This window comes from Pimephales promelas, chromosome 7 (assembly GCF_988280905.1).
Source record: "Pimephales promelas chromosome 7, fPimPro1.hap1.1, whole genome shotgun sequence".
Taxonomy (NCBI): Eukaryota; Metazoa; Chordata; class Actinopteri; order Cypriniformes; family Leuciscidae; genus Pimephales; species Pimephales promelas.
In genome coordinates this window covers 28,065,448-28,088,520 of record NC_142775.1, presented here as the reverse complement: position 1 = coordinate 28,088,520, position 23,073 = coordinate 28,065,448, and the positions used below count along the sequence as shown (strand labels likewise).

The 23,073-nt window shown below is 37.6% G+C and overlaps 1 protein-coding gene across 1 annotated transcript; it reads right to left on the bottom strand.

The window, feature by feature from the left end:
* Positions 1-5,913: 5,913 nt before the first annotated feature.
* Positions 5,914-23,073, bottom strand: wnt10a (wingless-type MMTV integration site family, member 10a). Its single transcript, XM_039655281.2, has 4 exons — positions 22,661-23,073; positions 21,550-21,812; positions 18,641-19,014; positions 5,914-9,071 (listed from the first exon to the last, which is right to left on the bottom strand). Exons 1-4 carry the CDS (start codon positions 22,885-22,887, stop codon positions 8,604-8,606), a joined length of 1,332 nt encoding a protein of 443 aa, XP_039511215.1. The 5' UTR covers positions 22,888-23,073; the 3' UTR covers positions 5,914-8,603.

Sequence of the window (23,073 nt, the reverse complement as noted above, 5' to 3'; positions counted from 1 at the left end):
TTTGACATAATATTTTGCTATTTATTTTCTTTGAGCAGTAAAGCATTTTTTCACTTTTTATTGTTTTGTTATTTTTTGTCCAAAGAACACTTTGACTGTGTAATGGTCAGAAGTTCTTTACAAAAATATGAAATGGTAACTTTTTATGACATGTAAATATTACTGTATAATGACAAAAAAAAAAAAAAAATGTAATGATATTCATGATTTAAAAAAAAAATCTATTAATAGCCTACCTGTATATTCAAAGTGTAAGAAAATATATAAAAAAATAACTTCATGATTCCACTCTTTAACTTTTTGTTTAAAATGGTATCATTTTTTTTAATGCATGACACCAACATGAATACAATATGAGTACATTTCTAAGAACGTGGCACATGCTTTTTAAACTAGATTTTTTTTTTCTCATTCTCAGTTCATTTTCATTGACTTGTGATAACAAATGTGGGTGGCCATTTGCCATTTGAAGCATGTGTTCATGCTTCTGATGTCATAACCATGGCAATTTCTGAGCAACCCCTTTTCAGCTTTGTTTGATGGAATGTCATCAAATTGCACTCTTATTTCAGAAGAGCAAGGGAAAATCCTGTTTTCCTTGAAATGTCCTGACTACGTAAAAAGCAGACATTGAATAAATTGGAATAATTACTAGATAATAAGCATTTTCACTCAAGATTGCAGTAGAGTGGTGGACGAAAAGGCAAACTGTTATCAAAACATAATGATCCATAGTTTGTTCTTGCTATTGCTTTCTATTTGCATCATGACCTTTCTAGTGACTGTGTGGAGAATTCCCTGCTTTCTGTCTTCTTGCTGTCTAGCTGTGCGTCATGCTCTAATCCTTATGAGGCCTATTGCAAATCAAATGACCTTCTCTGTGATTGCAACGATTATATATATATATATATATATATATATATATATATATATATATATATATATATGGTTTGTGGTTTCAGTGTTTTACAGATTTCAAAATCAGAGAGCTGAGGAATCTTTACAGGCATTATGATGTTCTCTGCGACACTGAGATCAGTTGAAAAAATGAAAGAAAATACTAATGACAAATATCAAATATTGTTGAGAACTGAATGAGCGAATAATAGACCAGAACTGGATAGTGGTGAGGTGGGTGTGCTATACAATAAGGACAAATCTTAAACAAGCTCAATCCTGCCTGTTCATTTTGAATGTTCAGAAAATCATACGCATCACAGAACCACAGAATTTCAGGGGGCAGCTGTTGCATGCAGAGTCTGACGTTCAAACAAAGGGTGTTACCAAACATTATTACAATGTATGATCGCAAAAAAAATAAAAAAAAATGGATTGATTGATAGCATTGATACAAGAGGAATGTGGATTATTTCCACTGCATTATGACATCAATGTTTATTATAGACAAAGCAATAATCATGTTGACAACAACACAATGACATGAGAGTGACAACGATGAAGAACAACTCTTTTTATTCAGGTTATAGTCTCATTTGGTTTTAAATGTCATGTGGTGCAACTTTTGTGGGTTAAACTTTACTTAAAGCCTTTATGTAAAAATGCATTATAAAAGTATTTGTTATGTGCATTATAATAAAGTATATATTTTCATAAATAATTGTAAAATGCGTTAAAATATTTACAGATTCCTTGTTACATCTGAAATTGGTTGTTTGTCATGTGGTTTGATCCATTATACTCAGCCCATTCTCACCCCCAAGGCGTCACCTAACTGACACCTTGGGAAGCATTTTGACCATGCTTCAATATCTGACGCTTTAGGCGCCCTTTAGCGTCAGTTAGATGACGCCCTAGGATCGCGTGTAACCCTACCCCCGCCCCACACCTAAACCTATAACCGCGTCATCTAACTGACGCTTTCCTTTAGCGTCAGTTAGATGACACCGTAGGATCGCGTCATGGAACTGACGCTAAAGGGCGCCTAAAATGTCAAATATTGAAGCATGGTCAAAGGTGACGCCTTGGGGTGAGAATGTGTTGCAGCACTCTCTAAAGCTAAAGGCATAACATATACAATATTATAATGTATTGTGGTCACTCATGACACCATGCATTATAAGGTGCATTAAAAGGAACAATTAATGCACACACACTCATGATGCTATCATATTATAAACACATTATATGATGATTTGATGCTTAAAAAAACATTTCTAATGAGCAATGTTTTTTTGTGGAAATATTGGTAGTCTATTAAGTAAGGGTTAATGCCCGACGAGGTGTCCATTGTCCAGTGTCCGAGGTGTCCACTCCGCTGCGCGTCGGCCGGTTCACGCCTCGCCGTCGTCCATTAAAACCTGACAATGGACACCTCGGAGGGCATTAACCCGCTTATACCATGGTCACTTGCCAAATAAAACATTTTTAAAACATTAGTTTATATTTTAATTAGGCTAAATCTAGTTTTTTTAAAATAATAACTTGCCTGACGGTTTATTTAGTAACTTGAGATATAGCTAGTCCGCTCAGCTTGTAGAACCCTTCAGGTTCAAAAATGCTTTTTTTCATGAAACACAAAGGTAACGTTAGGCATAGTTATTTTTTATTACACATAAAACACTATGTGTTACACTAGTCTACACTAACCACTGCTGTAGATCGACTCTCCGATGCTGGACTGGATATCCGTCAAATAATGTCGGTGACATCGATGCGAGAGCAGTCTGCGGGCTTACTGGGCTCCGTCAGTACGTGAGAGACTGACGAAAAAACGAAGTTGCTCATTGTTGTATTAGTAGGCTATGTAATATCTAACTTGTAAAGCTTTTGTTCATATTACGATGGAAGGAGGTGCACGCTGAATTCGTTTTATCATGAGGGTTTATTAACTCAAAATCACACAGGCAAAGTGCTCACTCTTATCTCGCTGGATGCATACTGAACTCTGAACTCTCCAGAGCTATATCGTATAGACCATTTCACAAGATGTAAACAACACTGGTCCAGAAGCACTTCCTGTTTCAGTTTGTAACTGTTTTCTTTATTTCACATGTAAAGAAAACATCTTAAAGATGTTTGTTTAACTTTTTGATTCAGTTTTATATGTTCTGTTGGTTGTATTTTATCCCAGCTTTTATGTAGTGTTAAAAAACTGAAACAGGAAGTGCTTCTGGACCAGTGTTGTTTACATCTTGTGAAATGGTCTATTACTGACATGTGACATGGCCAATAAGAACACAAGATATTATGTCTATGGCATATGATTGGTTCTTAGCAGAATAACGTTAGATGTTTGTTTTGATAGAGCAAATTGTTAACGGATACTTTGACTGCCTGTTGCTATGGTTACTCACAGCTGTTGTGGGCAGCGCATTTATTTATTCATTTCGAATGGTAAACAGGCAGTTTCACCAGAACTACTTTACTAGGTGTCCTCTATCACTTTTTAACGGACACCCTGCAGCCAATCAGAATCGAGTATTCACCCAGACCATGGTATAAATAGTAATAATATTATATAGGCCTATAGACAAACTAACTGTAATCTTAATTATGATATCAGAACAGAATCTGTACCACCGCTTTTTAAAGAGCTGGATATTGGCTTCCAAGCTTTAAAGCTCATATGTTACAAAGCTTATTTATTGTCATATTTCTTTTTAAATTCCCCAGCTGAAGGACTGATGAACTGTAGGTTAACCACCACCCAGGGCCTATTAGCACTGCACCTTCCTCTACGTCTACGACGTGCGCATGATCTTTTCATGCTGAATTCCTCGTGTATCTGCAAACCAATACCTGCTCAAACATTCATGTGTGGTCTCTGAGCATGTAGGGAGGTCAAAGTTCACCTGTGTTTGCAAACAGATAATTAAATGAGCCTTCAACTCTCAAGATCATAATTCCTTTAGCATGGTCAAACAACCATGGCCAAATGGTGTACAGGTTTCAATACACATGGCATGGTCTCTGCCTCTCGCATGTCATGCTTTTGATTCAGCTAAGAAAATAATAATGACTTATCCCTGGCTGCAATAAAAACTGTGTCATTCTGAGCTTTGCGTGGTGTGTACAGTCTCTGTCTGTTCTGTCCTGTGCTTGTAGAGACTGGCCCATCACATCAGCTTGACGTGATCCACCCTTGGGGAAAAACGCAGAACATTTATTTCACATCAGGCATTGGCACTGAGGTGCTTGTTTTCCATCGGTTGCTTTCCCCAGCTGGCCTCTTTTTTTTTTGTTCCTCCTCAATGTCTTTTCAAACTTCTATACATATTCCCGAATGTCAACTTCCTGAACACACTGATCGACACCACAGAAAACAACGCTTTAACTGACAGGATATATTTAACACACAATATATGCAAATTAGCTCTTTCTTTGAAGTCACATATGAAGATGTGTGCCAAGAACCTGACTCTCCGTGCAAATATACAGTAAATACAGTACCATAAATCATGTTGTTGTTTTTTCTCAAACATGAAACACCAGTGTGAAGAATTTTGTTTTGCCTGTAACATGTCACAATGCAACAATGTTTGATTTTGTCTAATACTAGACCATATCTTTTGCAAACAAAATAAGTTTTGCACATAGTCATATGACATCGATATTAAAAGTCAGGGATCAAACAGACGTCATTAGTGTTCTTATGTTGCCATCCAATATGAACAAAATATAAATGCTTATTGAAATCAACAGCTTATTGTCACAAAGTCTCTGTACCCGCAGAACTGTTGATGTTTAGCCTTCATGTTATAGATAGATAGATGGATGGATGGATGGATGGATGGATGGATGGATGGATGGATGGATGGATGGATGGATGGATGGATGGATGGATGGATGGATGGATGGATGGATGGATAGATAGATAGATAGATAGATAGATAGATAGATAGATAGATAGATAGATAGATAGATAGATAGATAGATAGATACTGTAGATAGATAGATACTAGATAGATAGATAGATAGATAGAGAGATAGATACTGTAGATAGATAGAGATAGATAGATAGATAGATAGATAGATAGATAGATAGATAGATAGATAGATAGATAGATAGATAGATAGATAGATAGATAGATAGATAGATTTTTTATGTTCTTTATGACAAAATGTTGAAAAAGTTTGAGTGAAAAAGTTGAAACTTAACTCTTGAAAAAGTTAAAAGATTACTCTTGATTTTCCTGTAACTGAATCGCTACTTCTGATGCCATTGCATTAAATACTGTATAGACTATGGAACAATTATGTATACAACAATAATAGATTTAACATAACCAGATGTCAAATTTAAAATGTATGTTTTTAATGTAAATACTTTGGTCAGTTCAAGAATAATCCTTGCAATTTTATATTATTTATTTCAGAATTTTAAAAGCAGTTTCATATATCCTTGTACTGTTCAACTGGTTGAGGTTGAAATGGGAATTAGAAAGTAATTAATAACAAGTAATACAATACTTTTTAGAGAGAGTGTAAGGTAATTGCACTGTTAAAGATGCATTTAGTAGGTAGTATTTCATTACTTTTCTTTAGAGTAACAATGGTGACAATTAATGATTAAAAAGGTTACTTGTCTGATTTATGCTGAAACATGTTTATATAAAGGCATAGATGATCAGTTTTGCTACTCTATAAATGGTTGTTGACTGACTGAAGCCCTGAGGGCGTCTCTGTGCAGGCTGCAACAACGTGCATGTCCTCACTCTTCATGTGGTTTGCAATGGAAAAATAGTTTACTTTTGCCAGAGAACCGAAAATAAAATACTCCTGCTTTCCAAAAATTAAAAGATACATGTTCGATACCAAATATTGGTCTGTACGATGTCCATCGCATCAGTCCTGTGTAATGCCTGTTTTTCTTCCTTCCTGCTGCACATGCAAATCATTTCAAATGTGAAAGCTGGTATGCAGGAATGTCAACATCACTCGTCATCCTTTTCTATAATTAAGTTCTTTATTGTTTTACAAATATTAAGTTATCCACAAAATAAAATAACTTATATATTCAAACTTAAAAAATTTTACCATTTAAAATTATACCATTTAAAATAAAAATGCCTATTATCGCGTTCACCCCGCACAGTATTTCATGTCAATCATTTCTCCAGGATAACTGGTCTAAATGTGCAAACAATCAAATTGAATTAAACGTTAACCAGAACTCAGTTAACTGAAAACTCAATATTCAACTGACTCAATATTATTTTACAAATGCATTATTTGATGTTTTGGCATATATTTTAACATGAGAAAAATCACACAAATAAATAAATACAACAACAAAGCAAAACAGAAGGACATAACAAAATTCGAAGATTAAAATAAACACAAAAGGAATGATTTAGTGTCTACTTCTTTCATTTTGGGACAAGTTCTAAAACTACTGAATGAAAAATTGGTTGGAGTTTCCTTTGAAATGTATTGCGCAATTATGAGTAGTCAGGATCCAAGATTTTAACTAGATACAAAGAAATATGGTTTAGATGGGCAAACGTGTTCAAAAGCTTATTCTATGTATAGTTATTATTGATCAAAGTAATGGTTTTCGCAGAAACTTCATGATTCAATGAAAAAAAAAACTGAAACTAAAAGTTTCTTACACTGGCCATGAGCAGTTATTTTCATAAAATATCACTAGATATTTTACTACTTTATATAAGACATTATGTAAGACAATGTAAAGATGCTAAAACAACTCATGTCTGAACAGTTGAACAGGCAGAAATTATCATTTATATAAATTTTGGTGAGTCCAGGGGGCCTATAGCTACCACATTATGGGTGTGGTGATCAGGATGTGATTATACATTTGTCTAAATATCTACTGACTGACATTAAAAGCTCTGGTGAATATGTTCCTGTTACAGCCAATAGTTAGCAGGGAAACGTCATACACACAAGCATCTGTGGAGATCCAGCTTCTTTCACACGTTTAGTCTCCTCAGATTTTATGATGTCTTTGTCATGCTTTTGTCCATATATATCCATGTAGTGTTGTCCTTTCTACTGGTCTCCAGGACTGATCCACAGCTTGCACATGAGTGCAGTCCATTCATATGACTGTGCTTAAAATGTGTCCATTGACAAGGCAAACAAGCCTTTGAAGACCAGTCTACATTTTTACCAGAACTAAAGTGGTTTTATGTACAATCACTGGAAGACATGCTGGCCTTTTTTAATTGATATTAACTGGTATATGATACCGTTTTTTATACTAAGAGTTTATTTGCTAAACTCTTCTGACAAATGGTTCTGTGCAAAGGTATATGAAACATCATGAATGTACTATATATATATATATCACTATAGACACTCCTAGGCAAAAAAGAAAGAAAGAAAAAAGCCAAGCCCAAAATGGCAACACATTAAGTTTTATAATTGTCTCAACCACAAATTATTGGTCAGGAAATTAGCTAAATTTAAGTAAATGCACTACTTAAAAAGCTATTTCATGTCTCTGCAAAAACATCAAAGAGAGAATGAAGTTGTTTGGCAGAATATGGGAAGTTGTGTGTGAAGTGATGAATCACAATACAACGCAAGTTGTGTGATGCTCCAGAGTGGTGTCTTCTAATATCTGGTGAAAAAAAATAAAAAATAATAAATGCATCTCTACCACAGTGAAGCATGAAGGAAGATGTCATTGTGTGGGAATGCCTTTTTAGGTGCTGGGATTGATGAGCTACTTCACAGTGAAAAGTCATTTAATGCTTTGGAGTACAGGAAAATATTGCAGAATGGCGTATTTCCCGCATACGAAAAGTTGTTAGAGGAATGATCAGATGTTACTTTTCAACAAGACAATGCTCTTGCCCAAACCACAAAGAAGTGGTTTGAGAACAAGTCCAACAGGCTCATATTTTTTGGCCTGGTCAGAGTCCAGATTTGAACCCTATAGTGAATACTTGGTCTCACATTAAACTCAAATGAACTGGGATACTTTGTCCAGCTACTGTTTGAAGCCATTAACATTGAGTGGAACAACACTGATTCTTCTTCCTGTAAAAAGTTGTCTGCAATTTGGGGAAGGCTATTCTGTGCAAAGTTACTTTATCTACAGCATTTGTGCAATTATTTCTGAAGTTATGTGATCATTTCCTGACCAGTGATTTGTGATTAAAATGATTAAGACCTTTAAAAAACACTAAAATAACACTTTTTGCTAAGGAGTGTGTGTGTCTATATATATATATATATATATATATTAGTACATATATTTCTCTTCTTTAAGTACCGGAATCCCATGCGGCTGCTTGGTGCTATATTACAGGACTGCGCACCACTGATTTCTTTCAAAACCAAACTAAAACGAACACAACGCCGTGTCAATGAGTGCTCTGTTGGCAATATACTCCACAATATATTCATATTTGTAATTTATTTAAATTAAAAATACTTTCTGAAATTATATGCAGTGCAAGTCCAAAAAATCAGTCTGAAATCTTGTGCTTGGACCCATGTAGTGTGCAAACATGTGCACACTTCTCTAGCACTCAATTCATCTCAGTCCGCTTTTTGTGCTTTCCAATGGAATCATGGAAATGGCAGTCCATTGCAAAAAGGAAGGGATTTCTTAGTCTTTCCCTATGTTTAATGTCTGTTTTTGTACATTTAGTAGATGATCGCTCATTTCATTTGCACACGCTGACCCACTCTGTTATCCTGCACTCCTCGCACACCACGTAACAGCACCAGTGGAACTTGCAATTGCAGCGTTCGCTGCGAGTCTGCTGTAAGATGTTGTGTCCCCGTCCACAACACAGGCTCTCACAGTTGTCCATGCCCTGGCTGGTCTTGTTACAGATCCGGCCCTGCGTCCCAGCAGAGTCCGAGCCGAGGTCCCTCTCGCAGAAATCCGGAGACTTCTCAAAGTAGACCAGATCGTTCACGTTGGCTCTTCGTCGGTTGGTGGAGTGGGCATGCTCCACCTGTCCTGTGTTTCTGTTGTGGGCTTTGATTAGCGTGGCGATGTTGAAGCGTTCTTTCAGCAGCGAGCCCACCGTTCTGAACTCTGGAGTCACCTGCCAGCAGGTCTTCAGCTGACAGCTTCCTGATGTACCATGGCATTTACATTTCCTCCTCATGTGGTCCACCACAATCTGCACACAAACAAAACAGACGAGGAAGAGTTAATATCTGGAAACCACAGCACATATGGACCATAGCTGGCATGGTATAGTTTGCAATGCCATGAGAGGGTCTACACAAGGACAAAAAAGGACAATATTTCAAAACAATTATGCAAATAATATGATTAAAAAGGTTTTAAACTTATTTTAACTTTTATTTATAAAATCAGGAAAGTTATACCACCCTAATATTTTATTTGATTTTATTTTATCTCAAATATCTAAATAAATTTTAGCTGTTTACACCTGGTATTACGATGTGTTTTGGTTGATCGGATCACAAGTGGAAGACGGAGACACATACCCGTTTACATTTGGTGTTTTAATCCATCTTTTTTTGTCCACTTTCAACAACTTCTGTCCTGATTTCTAAAAGGGGAGGGTCTATGGGAAAGTCAATGTATATATCTTTTTTGTTCATGTGCTGGAAGTGGTCAAAAGTGGACTAGCTCAAAATGTTTTAGACCCCGTTTACACTTGTATTTAGCATCGTCCACTTGTGATCCGATTGACCAAAACACTTAAATCTTATTACCAGGAGTAAACAGGGTCATTGTTGTATGGCCATTGTATCCAAGTCATTGTACAATAGTTGTATTTTTATGCATTTTTGAGCAAAAAAATATGTTATTAACAGATTTATTCAGTCTAGTATATCTAATGAACATTTCTGTGTGGTAATGAGTTCTAATACATGACATGTCAGAGAATGGTGGGGATGGCCTATTCACAAGTTCAGACCTCCCATTCTCTCAACAATGTACTCGTCTGTCATCCCGGGCTATAAACTTTTAGATCCAATTACCAAGAGGAAGAGGGGCCACCCTCACTACTGACAGATGCCCCAGCATCCACCCATATCAACAACACAGGCACAAACAGTAAGGCTTAGCAATCCCACATTTCACACTGTCTCAGGCTTCCTATAGCGCTCAGCACAGGACAAAACACAGTTTGAACGTCTTTAGAGATAAGTCGAGTTTTGTCTGTCAAAACTCAACGGATTAGGTTTCACTGTACAAGATTTCATGCTATTTCATGTCACTCAGCATATATATAAAATGTCTTTCAGTTTTTGAGGTGACTCAAAACATATTTACAATCCTATGAGGGTCTGCTAAAACTGATTTATTTATTTATTCATTTTTACACTTTTGCCGTTCACCTTAAGTCGCAGGTCGGTTTCAGCAGTTGTCAAAAGCAGACATGTCCCATCCCTGAAGATTGTGAGTTCTCCAGGCTATGCGGTTTGCATGCCGGTGGTTTCTATTTCAAGCTCTTAGCCACCATAGGTGTGCATGCAAATGGAGCCAGGTCGGTTTTATATGAATGGGCACACACAGTGGAGAGACAGATATGAAACAGATATAACCTTATTGAGGCCAAAGATAACAACCATCAATCACAACAATACACCCACAATGGCAAATCAGGTACTACAAAACCGTTTTCGCTCAACATAGACAAAAAAATTCAGGCTGAGGCAAACATCTCAGTGGTACTCAAATTAACCCTTAGTGGTGGGAAAACAAAGATTAATCCTTTCCGGCACTAGTACTTTCGTGGTCGGGATCGTTTCGAGAGCCTGCAGCCTTCCAAAAGGAAGCCAAATCAGTCCCCTGAGGGCCAATGCAATACGGGTACAGACAAATAAAGATATTCAAATCCTTTCGCTTTGAGTGCCGAGGACCTGACGGAAATTTAAATGTCTCACCTCCAGCAGTGTAGTAAGTGGACCTGCCTGCTCTTGCCATGTGTGGCCCATGATGAGGGAGCTACAGGGAAGAGATGGAAGATCACAGAGTCTGATTGCTCTTCTTCCCCTTCGGCCTGAACTAGGCACCTAAGGGCAGGAGTGGCGTAGCAGTGGAGGAAGTGAGGAAGAGACAGGAAGCGCTCATGGAAGCTGCCGCCCTGCTTAAGTGACAACAGGATAATCTATCGGGTCTGTGGAGAGGTGGAGCGTCTGACTGAAGCCTGGCAGGCTGCATGTCTAGCCTAAGGAGCTACCGATGAAGAACACCTCATTCCTCTGACTGCCATGAACAGATTAACATCCTTGAAGCGAAGCCTATTAAGACTCTGTGTTGCCTTGCTTGCACAGAATGAGACTTGTGAACAATGGGCTTTACCGGTAGATTTGTTTTATCCAGTGTATCCTACAATTTCTATAGGGATACAGCACTTTATAAGCCAAGGAACATACAATTACAGTGCAATCGCGGGGTGTTCTGGAAATCTAAAGAGTGTCAGCACCTAACAAACCTAAAGGCATATTTCATCCTTGAAAAAAGCTAATCTTTCGGTCTGACATGTCTTTGGCAAGAGCAGAAGTGCAGTGGAAGTATTGCAGTTATTCATCAGCATTTGATGTGTACAGCAACATGTGCTGCTCCAAATGCTACAGTAACACAGCAGAAGCCACTATAAATGGCTCTGCAAGCAAAACATATTAGGGCCTATAAATTTGCACATTTTCTTTTCCGACATGCTGTGGATGTGGATGTTTTGAAGGGTGTGCTGTCATTTCATTGGTGCAGAGCAAATTGAGAGCCACATCTGGGCCACTTTAATTGAAGAAAAAGTGAGACAGGCTCGCCCATAAACTGGCACCAGACTGAGATCAAGTAAAACACATTGGTAGCACATTTGGACCACAGGCAGTATACAGCAAAACAGTTGTAAATGTACAACCCCTCAAGTCAGACGTTTTCCCCAATAATTAATCAAATAATGATACTAAAGTCCTTTAAGAATACTATTAAAAACAACTGAAAAAGCATTTGAAACACATTTAGCTTTTTGGATGTGCCATATTTCTGAGTAGGGTTGGGTATCGAGAATCGAGTATCGATTGGAACCGAGACTAACTTTTCATTTTTCCCGGAATCGTTCAAAAGTTAAAATTTCGATTCCTAGTTTTGATATTCACAGTCCGCCGAGCGGAAGAAGAAACCGCTGAACAACACCAACAAAGAAGCGTCTACCGGAAGTGTTGGCATAACCACGTGAGTCGAACATGAGTACCTTACGTCGGCGATCCAAAGTGTGGCTTCACTTTTCCAAAAATAACGAAATCTCCGCAAAATGCACAATTTGTGACAAAAGGAGTATTTTTACAGGAGTATTTCCTTCAGAAAGGATTATTTCCTTCAGAAAGGCCGTTGGTTAGCAAGGTTAGCTAAACTTTTTTGACCCTGCCTCTTAAAAGAATCGAAATCGAGAATCGTTAGGAACCGGAATCGAAACAAGGAATCGGAATCGGAATCAGAATCGTTCAAATTCAAACGATACCCAACCCTATTTCTGAGTGGGACTATTTTATCCATCTGGATTTCATTTGAGTGATATTATGCTGATATAGATATTGGCTATGCTATTATTGGTTAAATTACCTTTCTCTGTCTTTTAATCTTTTAAACATCACATAACGAGTGGAGAAAGTTATTCGATTTTTCATATAGAAAATTAAAACGTAAATGTAAAAATGCTTTAAACGTTTTAATAAATAGAAAATTATTAACATTGTAAATGTAAAAATACAAAAAGTTGTGTAATGTTTAAATAAGTGTAACTGGGAAATGGATTTTGATTTGTAAAAACAAACAAACAAACAAACAAACAAACAAAAAAATATTAAGAATAGTGTTTCTTTTCAGGATGCCACTTATCATTAGTGCAATTCCAGTACTGCCATATGGCAACATGCATGGCTTCCTTTCTAATAAAGAGTTTCCACATTGTTCATATTCCTTCAATTTATTGTAAAACTATTCCAGATAAAGTTGTTCTGTGAACAAAAACATCTATGTAACGTATAAAAGATTTAGAAACCCAGATGTATAAGAAAGGTAGGCTACAGAGAACAGCACAGTTTGTGGAGCACTGCAGGAAAATCTGCAGTGAAAATTAAACGAATGAAACTGCATTATTGCTTTCTTTAAATGAAATATAATTTCTTGTAATTGTTTTCTGAATAGTCAGAATGTGAAAGAAAATCAAATGTTGACATTAAATTGTAAATTGGGTCAGCTTTCATTTTATGATGTCTTTAACACTAGTACAACGACAATATTGATGTCTAAAATATTTGCATGCTAGTCCAAAACGCATCACCACAGACAGAGGTGATTATGGGCTATATGCACGCATAAGTTCCGAATTTGACGCAAGGACGCTCGTCAGTTTCCGGATGGGGAGATTAAAACCGAGGAAAACGGGATTATGGCAGTCTTCAAAATTTGCTGTCAAAAATAATCTTTGAAACGAAACTTTCATACGTTTAGATGTAATTTTATATATAGTTATGTTTATTTAATATAATTTTAAAAAGAAGCATAAACACAAAGAGGGATGTATGTTTTGTCTGTTTTTGTGACTAACGTTTCTTTAGTATAACCATGGAGTATAAAGTTCAATATAAATTCTCGGTATTGCATTGCTCTACGATCGGCGGAAGTTATGGAGCATCCTTAAACCCTCACCTGAAATACCACCGTGCATAGAGCCCATGGTGGAGCACTTTGCTGTTCAGGGCACTGTAGTCGCAGTAAGACACTATTAGGTATAAGCTGGAGCGTCCACTGAAGGTCTAGGACAAAATGATGACAGGGTACCTGACAACATGATCCTCCATCTAATGGCTCTTGATGAATTGCTGAATGAGAATCCTTTGATGTTTTAGAGGAGGCGTTCCACCAAAAACCTCAATGTCCCGACACACATCTTCATTAAAGTCTCGGATAGATGCGTGACCAGACTGTGATGTATTTAGTCAATTAAACGTGTTTACATTTAAATCATGTGTAGTGTATATAGCAAAGAAATGTAGGAAATGTCACTAATACTTCTAGGTCAAAACATCGTTCTTATAAACTGTGTTTTCGTACCGACTCTTGCCCTTTGCTTGCCTTGCTCTAAAAGTAGAAACGTTGCCTGGCTTTCCAACCGGTCTTCATTGAGTGGAAGGAGCTCCAATGAAAACATACAAAAAATAATTTACAACCCCACTAGACGTTGCCATGTAATCGGCTACTACTGCAAACATAAAAACATGCCCTGTTCTTTTTGCCCCGCCAGTCCATATGATGTTGCCAGAAGTGGTGAATGGCAAATCCTAAAACAATACAATTAAATTGATTCTCTTCATGCAGTTTCCTTTTCTCTCTCTCTTTCTCTCTCTCTCTCTCTCTCTCTCTCTCTCTTTGTTGCCCTGGCCAGTGACAGATTGTTTAAAAGTTGTATTTGGGGAAGGAAGGGCGAATGTCTTTCTACTTCCCGCTGTGTTTGATGTCTAAAATCTTTTGCTAGCTTTAAACATCTGTTTCCAAATAGCCAGCAGCCACTAATTAGAGCTTTTAACAAGACTGAACGTCGTGAGAACCAGAGGGTGGGCATGAGGCGACATGTACATCCCAGTAAAGTCACTACATTCTTCGACAAGCGACTACCTTTCCCGGGGAGGGAGGTGGTGAGGTGAGCGAACGTTGGGTCGCAAACCTTGCAAGTAAAAAAAACTCTGTGATACAGAGCATGTTCCCACCTACCCGGGACCCCTACGTCACATCACCCATCTGCCAAAATAATGGGATCCAATCGCCAAAGACAATGGGCTAAGCAGAAAAAAATAATGTCATGAATTATGAATTTTGAGATCACATATCGTTTAAGAAAATTCGTTTAATTAAAGTTGGATTTCTGACTTTTCTTTCTCATCTTGCTGACACTGACTCAAGACAACCTGCCAACAGTAACATATTTCGGTAGCAGCAAATTGTTTTTCTGACAATCAGATTTGGATGCCAAATAGGCTTACTGGCAGAAGTAGAAGAAATATTCCTAAACAATGGCGTCTCTCTGTACATCACACACTTGCTGGCAGCTTGATCAAAGACCACACCTCCTAATTGAGCTTCTCAGACAGAAATCCTGAACTTTCAGCATCCTTTATAGATCATCCAATGTAAATAACAATTAATCAGTTTAGAAACTGATAACAATATAGATCATTTGAAGTGTCGTCTCTTAAGCTCTTGAGAGCTCTTCAAATGGGTGGCTTTTGCCAATGATCATGATAATTATAACAATAAATCATGAAACTGTGACAGAATTCATCAATAACAATGACTCTGGAAATATACCAAATTAACAGTCTCTAGAACAATGTGTCAAAGTGTATAGAGCAAGACACAAAATTGGACATGCGAATCATCAGAAGTATTATAGATGGGAAACAGAACTAAGGTTCTTTTTTTCTTGTTCTTTTTTGACATTTATGGTTCCATGAGTAAATTTTAACATTCATTATTTTTTCTTGGAAAAAAAAAAAAAAAAATTCTTTACGAAGTGTTCCTTCACACAAAGACAAAAAAAAAAAAACGCAGTTTGGAACCTCTATTTTTAATAGTGTATCTGTTACTTTATTTAGGACTGACCAAGTATGTTTTGTCTAAATAATCAAGGGAACCAGAAAACTGATGGAACGATACAGAGACAAATTGGAGAAGAGGAAGCAGCAAACAATGAACAATCTGAAACTCTGTCTGTGTGAACCTGCCAGTGATGGCCCATTGGAGCTTATCATGGTCATTTACAATTTACAGTTCTGTACCGTCCTGATAAAGAGTGATAGCAGATTAATCCATGATGATATCTTGCCTCCCACAACTAGAACGCACAGCTGATTAGCTGCTGTTTATTGCAACACCAAAGTGAGTTGGACAATATTGGAGTTACAAGCCATAATGAAGCTCTTAGAGTCCCTCTTAATTGTATCCCTTAAAATAATTGTATCCCTTAAAACTCATTTTTGATCACATGCATTACATGCATTACATTTTAAATCTGCACTGTAAAAAAATATGGTTGGTTTAACTTAAAAAAAAATGAAGTAACCTGGTTGCTTTAAAATTTTAAGTTCATTGAAATAATAATAAAAAAGAGTTAATACAAAGGAGATTGACTTAATCATCAGAAACTCAAAATATTATGTTATCTGAACCACATAAATTATTTAAGTTGATTTGACAAAAGAAAAAATGTGATTACAAATCATGAAAACATTTTTTTACAGTGTGGGTTCAGGCCAAATTCTGAGCCCAACCCTTTTACAGCACGCCAAATATGCATACTACTTTACTCTGATCGGATTACTTGTGAAACGGTTATTAATATGTTTAGACTTTTGCTTGACTATGTTATCAAACAGCTAATAATGTGTTGCTAATGTAACACAAACCATGTTCCCATTCACCAAATCTACCAATAATCAGAAACGCTTTGATACGTGGAGAACACCATATAGTTGATTATACCCAATGGTAGTATTGAAGCAATGGTGCTGATTTATGAGTTTCCACATGGTTTGTCTTAAAGCATATTAAAAACACCACATAGACATATAAACAACATTAAAAATTAAAACAGGGGGACTTTAAAACCATGGTAGTGATAAGAGTAATACGACTTAGAGTTGGTGTTAGTCAATGTAGCTCAATAGAGTAATAGCACTGACCAGGTTATGGGTTCAGTTTCCAGGGAATGCATGAGCTGGAAAAAATGTAAAAAATCTGGTAAAAAAAAAAAAAAAAGCAATGTTTTGGATTACCAAATATGAAACCGCAGAAATAAGATAAGTGTTAGTTTAGAGGGGCTTTCGCACCGGGTAGTTATAGGAACTCAGTTATTGGAACTAGCATCCAAGGCTGTCCCCCAAAAACTAAATTTTCCCCTAGGGCCATTTTCCTGGTTGCATTCAGCGTAGGAACTTTGAAGTGATGGAACTCTGAAGTAAGTGCGACATTCAACAACGTCAACTGGGGGACGCCGTGGTCAGTTTTACTATTACAGTGCACACAGCGTAGTATGTTGTGGGTTTCGTTATAATGGAGATGGAATGTAGACATATAAGTTATGCAATTGAAAATTAGGGGTTAAAGACTAAATCTCTTACAACAACTTCCAGTACAACATATCATTGAAGCTAAGAAGACAAGAACACAAAGCCATGGGCAAAGGCGCCAGGTAAATTTTTTTACATATACAGTATTCATTAAATGGGATATGGATGGATAGACAATAAATGGCTCATGTATTCCACTTCCAAATTTCACTGTGATCATATAATACCAAAAAAAAATAAAAATAAAAAAAATGCTTACCTCTTAAAGATACCCTTTCCAGATCTATTAAATAATTTAGGAGCTGGAGTCTAACATTTATGAACAACTGGGCAACAACTGCTTGAGTAATCATAAACAAGCATAGTACCAGTGAAAAGTTTTGAACACATCTTACTACAGTACATTTAAAGAAATGATAAAGATGCTTATTCTTAAATAACCACTATATGACTATATGGACGACAACAACAACAACAACAAAAAAAAAAAATTTATTTGAGATGGATGACTTGGACCGAGAGTGAAGGGAAAGCAGATAACAAGACAGTGTCCTAAGAACATTATTCAAGATCTCGGAATGCTCCTCATAAAGTTGGTTGGGCAAATATAGAGTGGGTAAGCTGTCATCAAAGAATTCAATTTGTGTACATAGCCTATTTCTGATGACTTTGTGCTCTGTACTACATGTTGCATGAAATAAATGTTTATGGATTAAAATAAGTGATATGTTTGCAATAGTGGCATCCACTTGTCTTCCTTAAAAAACAAAAGTAATAAGTAAAGACTCAGAAAGGTCCCATCCGTTCTTCACCTATTACGTCCTGTAATTCCTCCCAACTCAACTGCGCTACAGTGCCGCTAATCTACCTCTTATTATCTAATTAGTCCAACACAGGCAAAAAGACAACAACTCGATCCCTTGCATCACACATTGCCACTAGGAGGGACTCACTGATCAAAGGCAACACCAGGGAAGGCATATTTTGATAAAGCTTAAATGCCTTTTAAACATTCCCAAATCCAAAGATAACACGTTTCAGAGAAGCACATGTTTGCTTTTGCTCGAGTGGAGTTATTGCTCATTTAAGTGTTTTGCAGTTGGTAGGTGCTTCGGGGGGTGGACACTTGCGTGGAGATCGGAAAAGATTCATGAGAGCACCAAATTGAGCATTGACGGGGCACCAGCTCTTATACGTTTACGCACAGGCAGGAGCCCAGGCAAAAAGTTCAACGAACCTCTCTCGATGCCAGCCCCTTGCTTGCTTTTTGAAAAAGCAATGATCACACGATGCAGGGAACGCACAAACAAAAAAATGTTACGCTTGGCAAAACGGACAGGGATGAAGCTTTCAAGAGCACAGCTGCAACATGAGCGTCCCTTCATGTTTAACTGCCGCTTGGAGAAAACCTGTAGCTTCTAGGTACATCAAAAGGAGGAACTCAACCGCTATTGTCTTCTTTTGTACATGTGACACGGTTATAGTATCTCGGTAGAAAAGAAGCGCTCATCTTTGAACAGCGTGTTTTAACGCACCTTAAAAGGGAGCGTAAGTCGATCCCCTTTGCAATCCAACACTGCTGATTCATTCAGGCTTAGTGTCACACATCACACACAGCCAAAATAACGACGTCTCTCACCTGCCTGCCAACTCTGTTGTTATGAAGCCTCATCCTGGAGTGAATGTCTCTGTACATCTCACGGGAGTCCAAGAACTCCTTGGAGAAGCGTTCACCGAACTCCACGTTGGGGCTGCAGCCGCCCCATTCCCAGGAGTCCTGGGGACCGAGAGCGTCGGCGGGAAAGTGTTCCATCACGCCGTGCACCATTCCTTTACCCCGGTTGATGGCCTCAAGCTGCAGACGGTTGAGTTTGATCCTGAACGCCTCCTCGTCCCCTCTACGTTTCTCATCGCAGCCACAGGCTTTCAGTTTGCCCATGGCGCAGGCATTGGACACAGCGTGCACCACACCGGCAGCCGCAATAGCGTATGCAAATGCGCTTTCTCTGAAACCTGCCAAAGAGACAATAGAAGGGATTATTCAGGCAAGCCTCACTCAAATGTTGTCCATCGCCCACTTTGCCCCTGTGCTTTGGGGAGGAGATCACTATCACCCTGATGCTTGACAGCAGCACCAGTATATTCCACCACACAACAAGAAACCCAAAGACCTCCAGGACAAAGCACAACAAATCTAGTGAACGCAGTGCAGCGCTTAAGTATCCAAGGCATGCACATGCAGGGACAATTGGGAAAGGTGTGGAGAGCTCTGGTTAGTGTAGCTAAGCACAGACATGCTCATCTGTACACAGGCTCTGCGTAGAGCTCAAAAACGTGGCTACAATTAACCTGGCTACCGTTAGCAGCCGTTTGATCTGCACTAATCACATGCCGCTCATCTGGATTTCAGCGCTCATCCACCACACTTTTTATTGGAACTGAAGTGTGGCAGACTTTAATGCTCTCCGACAAGATTTAAGAAATTCCTCAGCAAATACGTTCAAACACATGAGCCACATCTAGCAGTAGCACGTTATGTTGTTGTCCTTGTATAATAATATTTAATGACAATATTTTTTTTCCAGGGTTTTTCCAAAGAAGATGCTTCACCAGGAATGCCTGCGTGTGCTATAGGCTTGTTGAACGCTAATGGGTTTAAACAGTAATAAACGGAGGTCTCATAAAAGCAAACTCTCCTGAATCACTTTCAGGGACAGATGGGGAATTAAAGAAGGCCATGCTCAGAAACATGAAAGAGCCCACTAAGGGCTAAATAGTTTATAGTTCCTTCTGCTTGCTAAAATCAAAGGGCACTTCTTCAGTATGAAAAAATACTCTCTTTAAGTATACATATAAAATTCCTGTCTCAAAAAAAAAAAAAAAGAAGTCTGGTAACTGATCTAAAAGAATATAAAGTATATATTTATACACACACTTACATATACATATACACACAAATACATTAGATATATATAGTAGTGCAGTCAAATCAATTAATCGCATCTAACACAAAAGTTTGTTTACATGATATTTGTGTATTCATATATTATTACATTTATATATTTCATGTTTGTGTATGTGTGTGTGTGTAAATGTACATACACATATAAGCATATATGTATATAAATATGTTTGTGTATGTACAGTATATACACTCACAAACACACAGACAGAGACATATATACAATATATAGAAATTATATATCTATACACACATTTTTATTTAAATAATTTAAAACAATGGAAAACAAGACTTAATCAGGCTGGTTAATGTCAAAGATCTGAAAGAAACTCTAGAAGACACAGATTACTGTATGTGTCAACCCCTCAACAGATTTTTTTAAGTTTATCATTTCTGCATTATTGACTGTCTGCATTCATATGCATTTGTGTGACCACTAAAGACCTTTGGTTTATTGTAAATTATCCTTCAAGAGAAACAGAAATTTCCAAGTTTGAACAAGTTTTAAACCGGCCACGACCCTATGTCTACCACTTAAAAAACGTGTTTAATGCAGATTGGGGCTTGTTTTATTAGGCCCGTGAATGCAGCCTCGCCTCATCTCCATGTCCTGTTTTGTCCATCTTTGGCGATTACAAATGACTAATGAGACTTTTAGACTTAAATCAGGTGTGAAACAGTCAGTGCAGGAATTCGCTGTGTTTTCCAAAAATGCTTGCCGATGGCAGAACTGCCCCTGGGGCTCAGAGCAAAGATCTGAGATAGCTGAACGATGTTCAATTGATCATTTCAAAATACACAGGAGCTTACGCCTATTAACCCACCCACCCACAGTGACATACACACTCACACAGAGGAGACCTGAATGCTGAAACACACACACAAACACGACACCAGCCGGTGCAGCTTTTTGCTCGTGCAATCCTCTCATGATTCTATGGGGGGCAAACGGCACTTAGGTGCAGCCAGAAGACACGGACATGGAAATGCTGTTTTAGATTTCCTTCCAAGCCAATGAAAGACCTGGAACAAATCAATCTAACAAATAATTTAAAGTGAGAGGCATGCCCGGATGCGCTGATGGTGGAGGAAGTGGGAAAATGAATTAAAGATTGAAGGAAACTGTCACTTTGGGTTATAGAAACTAACTAAACAGGTTTCTGCTTTTGCCACTGAGGGTTGGGAAAATGCTGAAAGCAAATTCACAGCACTTGCACTGGCACAAAGTAAAAGCATTAGCTGGCCAGGGAAGCCCCCCTTGCAGGATATTTACATTCACTTTTTTAAGTGATATATGCCTCTGACTGATACAATTTTCCTACTATCACACATTTATGTGTGTTAGCAATGTACAAACGTGGATTTATTTACCAATATGGGGCAGTTTCAAGCTTACCAAACCAGTTTAGATGCAATTACTTAAGTATGAATACCAACATTAATTTGAAATTCTGTTATTGTATACACAATGGCCCCAAGAAAAGCACAGACCAAACCAGCTTTTCCAAAAACTTCACCCGAAATGTTGACAAACTGACGAATTCGTCACTAGTTCCACATAGTTATAGGTTTATTTTGTTGCTTACCCCTGCTGAAGACAATACTCTCATAGGGGATCTTGTTCCTGGTCTCCAGACTTGAGCAGTTCCAGCGATGTCCTCTGAACTGATGCTGGCACTCATGGATGGCGATCTGAATGCCTTGTATGGCAGAGGCCGTCACATCTGGATGTCTCATACACACGTCCAGCTGTTTCTTTGTCAGGCCAGGCAGGGTCAAACACACCGTGTTGGCATTGAGAATGGGGTCAAAGGGGATCTTTAGTCCCAGGATTTCGTTCGAATCTGCCCTAGAAGAGAGAATGAAAACTTATCAAGTATCCAAAGATGCTTAAAGAGGTAATAAATAATAAATACTCTGTTTTTGAGTTCATTTTGCATTGTGTATGTGTTTATAATATAAAAATACCCCATGGGTCGTACAAAACTGCTGTGTCACACATTAGAGTGACACTGAGCCACTGTGGAGCCCAATGCTCATGACTAATACAAAATACTCCATTTGCTGGAAATAGATACTATACACATGCAGACAAATTAGCATCAAATGGGGTTGATTTGAGATTACTTGTCAAAATATCAGATGCAACAACAGTAGCCTACATTAAAGAAAAGTTATGTGAAACTTAACTTAGTGTATAAACTAATACAATGCAAATTACCAATATAACATTATGTTATACATTATTTATACACTATTATATTATACATATATTATACTAAATTATATAAACAAAGTAACTAATCTGCATATAAACTACTGTATAACTGGTATTAAATGAAGACATTTTTGTTTAGCAAAATATTGAAATCTATCAATCAAAAACGAACCAAATAGCCAACCTCAGAACTTTATGACTACTTTACTTACATTATAAAAGAGTAAACAAAAAAACAAAACAAAACAAAAAAAAACACTATAGGCTTTACTATAGCCTACTATACTTTTCTCAAAGATGTTGGAAACAAAACAAAAAACGGATCCCCAAAACTTCTTGTTTTGAAGGTTGGAGACGTAAGAACAGAATGATAATTTACTTAGTGTATGTTTCTGAACAAACATTTACATTAAATAGATCTAGATATTCATGCGCAGAAGCGAATGAAATCGTTTCAATTTAACTCGAAAAGTCCTTACCTTTGAACTAAAAGCGACGCCAAAGCCAAAGAACAGAAGAGTCGAAATAAAAAGTAATCCATGCTGCTGCTCCTCTTCTGCAAAACTCTCTCACAACAACTCTTCTGCTTGAGGAGAAGATCCGTGCAATACGCGCACAGCTTTCCAGCGATCAGCTTCAGATCGTCCAAATCTGACGAGAAATCAAATGATGCTGCAGAGTGCCAAGCGATGTCGTGACACCTCATTCATGAAAGCACTTTACAACTTTTTTTTTCTGCTGGTGCTTTCTGTTGAAAGAATGAATGAATGAACGAACATGTGAGCTGACGCTGTGAGGATCCGCTGAGATATCATCTGACACAAGACACTCATGTACATCTGTACTCAGACTGAGCAATCTACTGTCTTCAGGACTTCTGATGTTTGCCTTA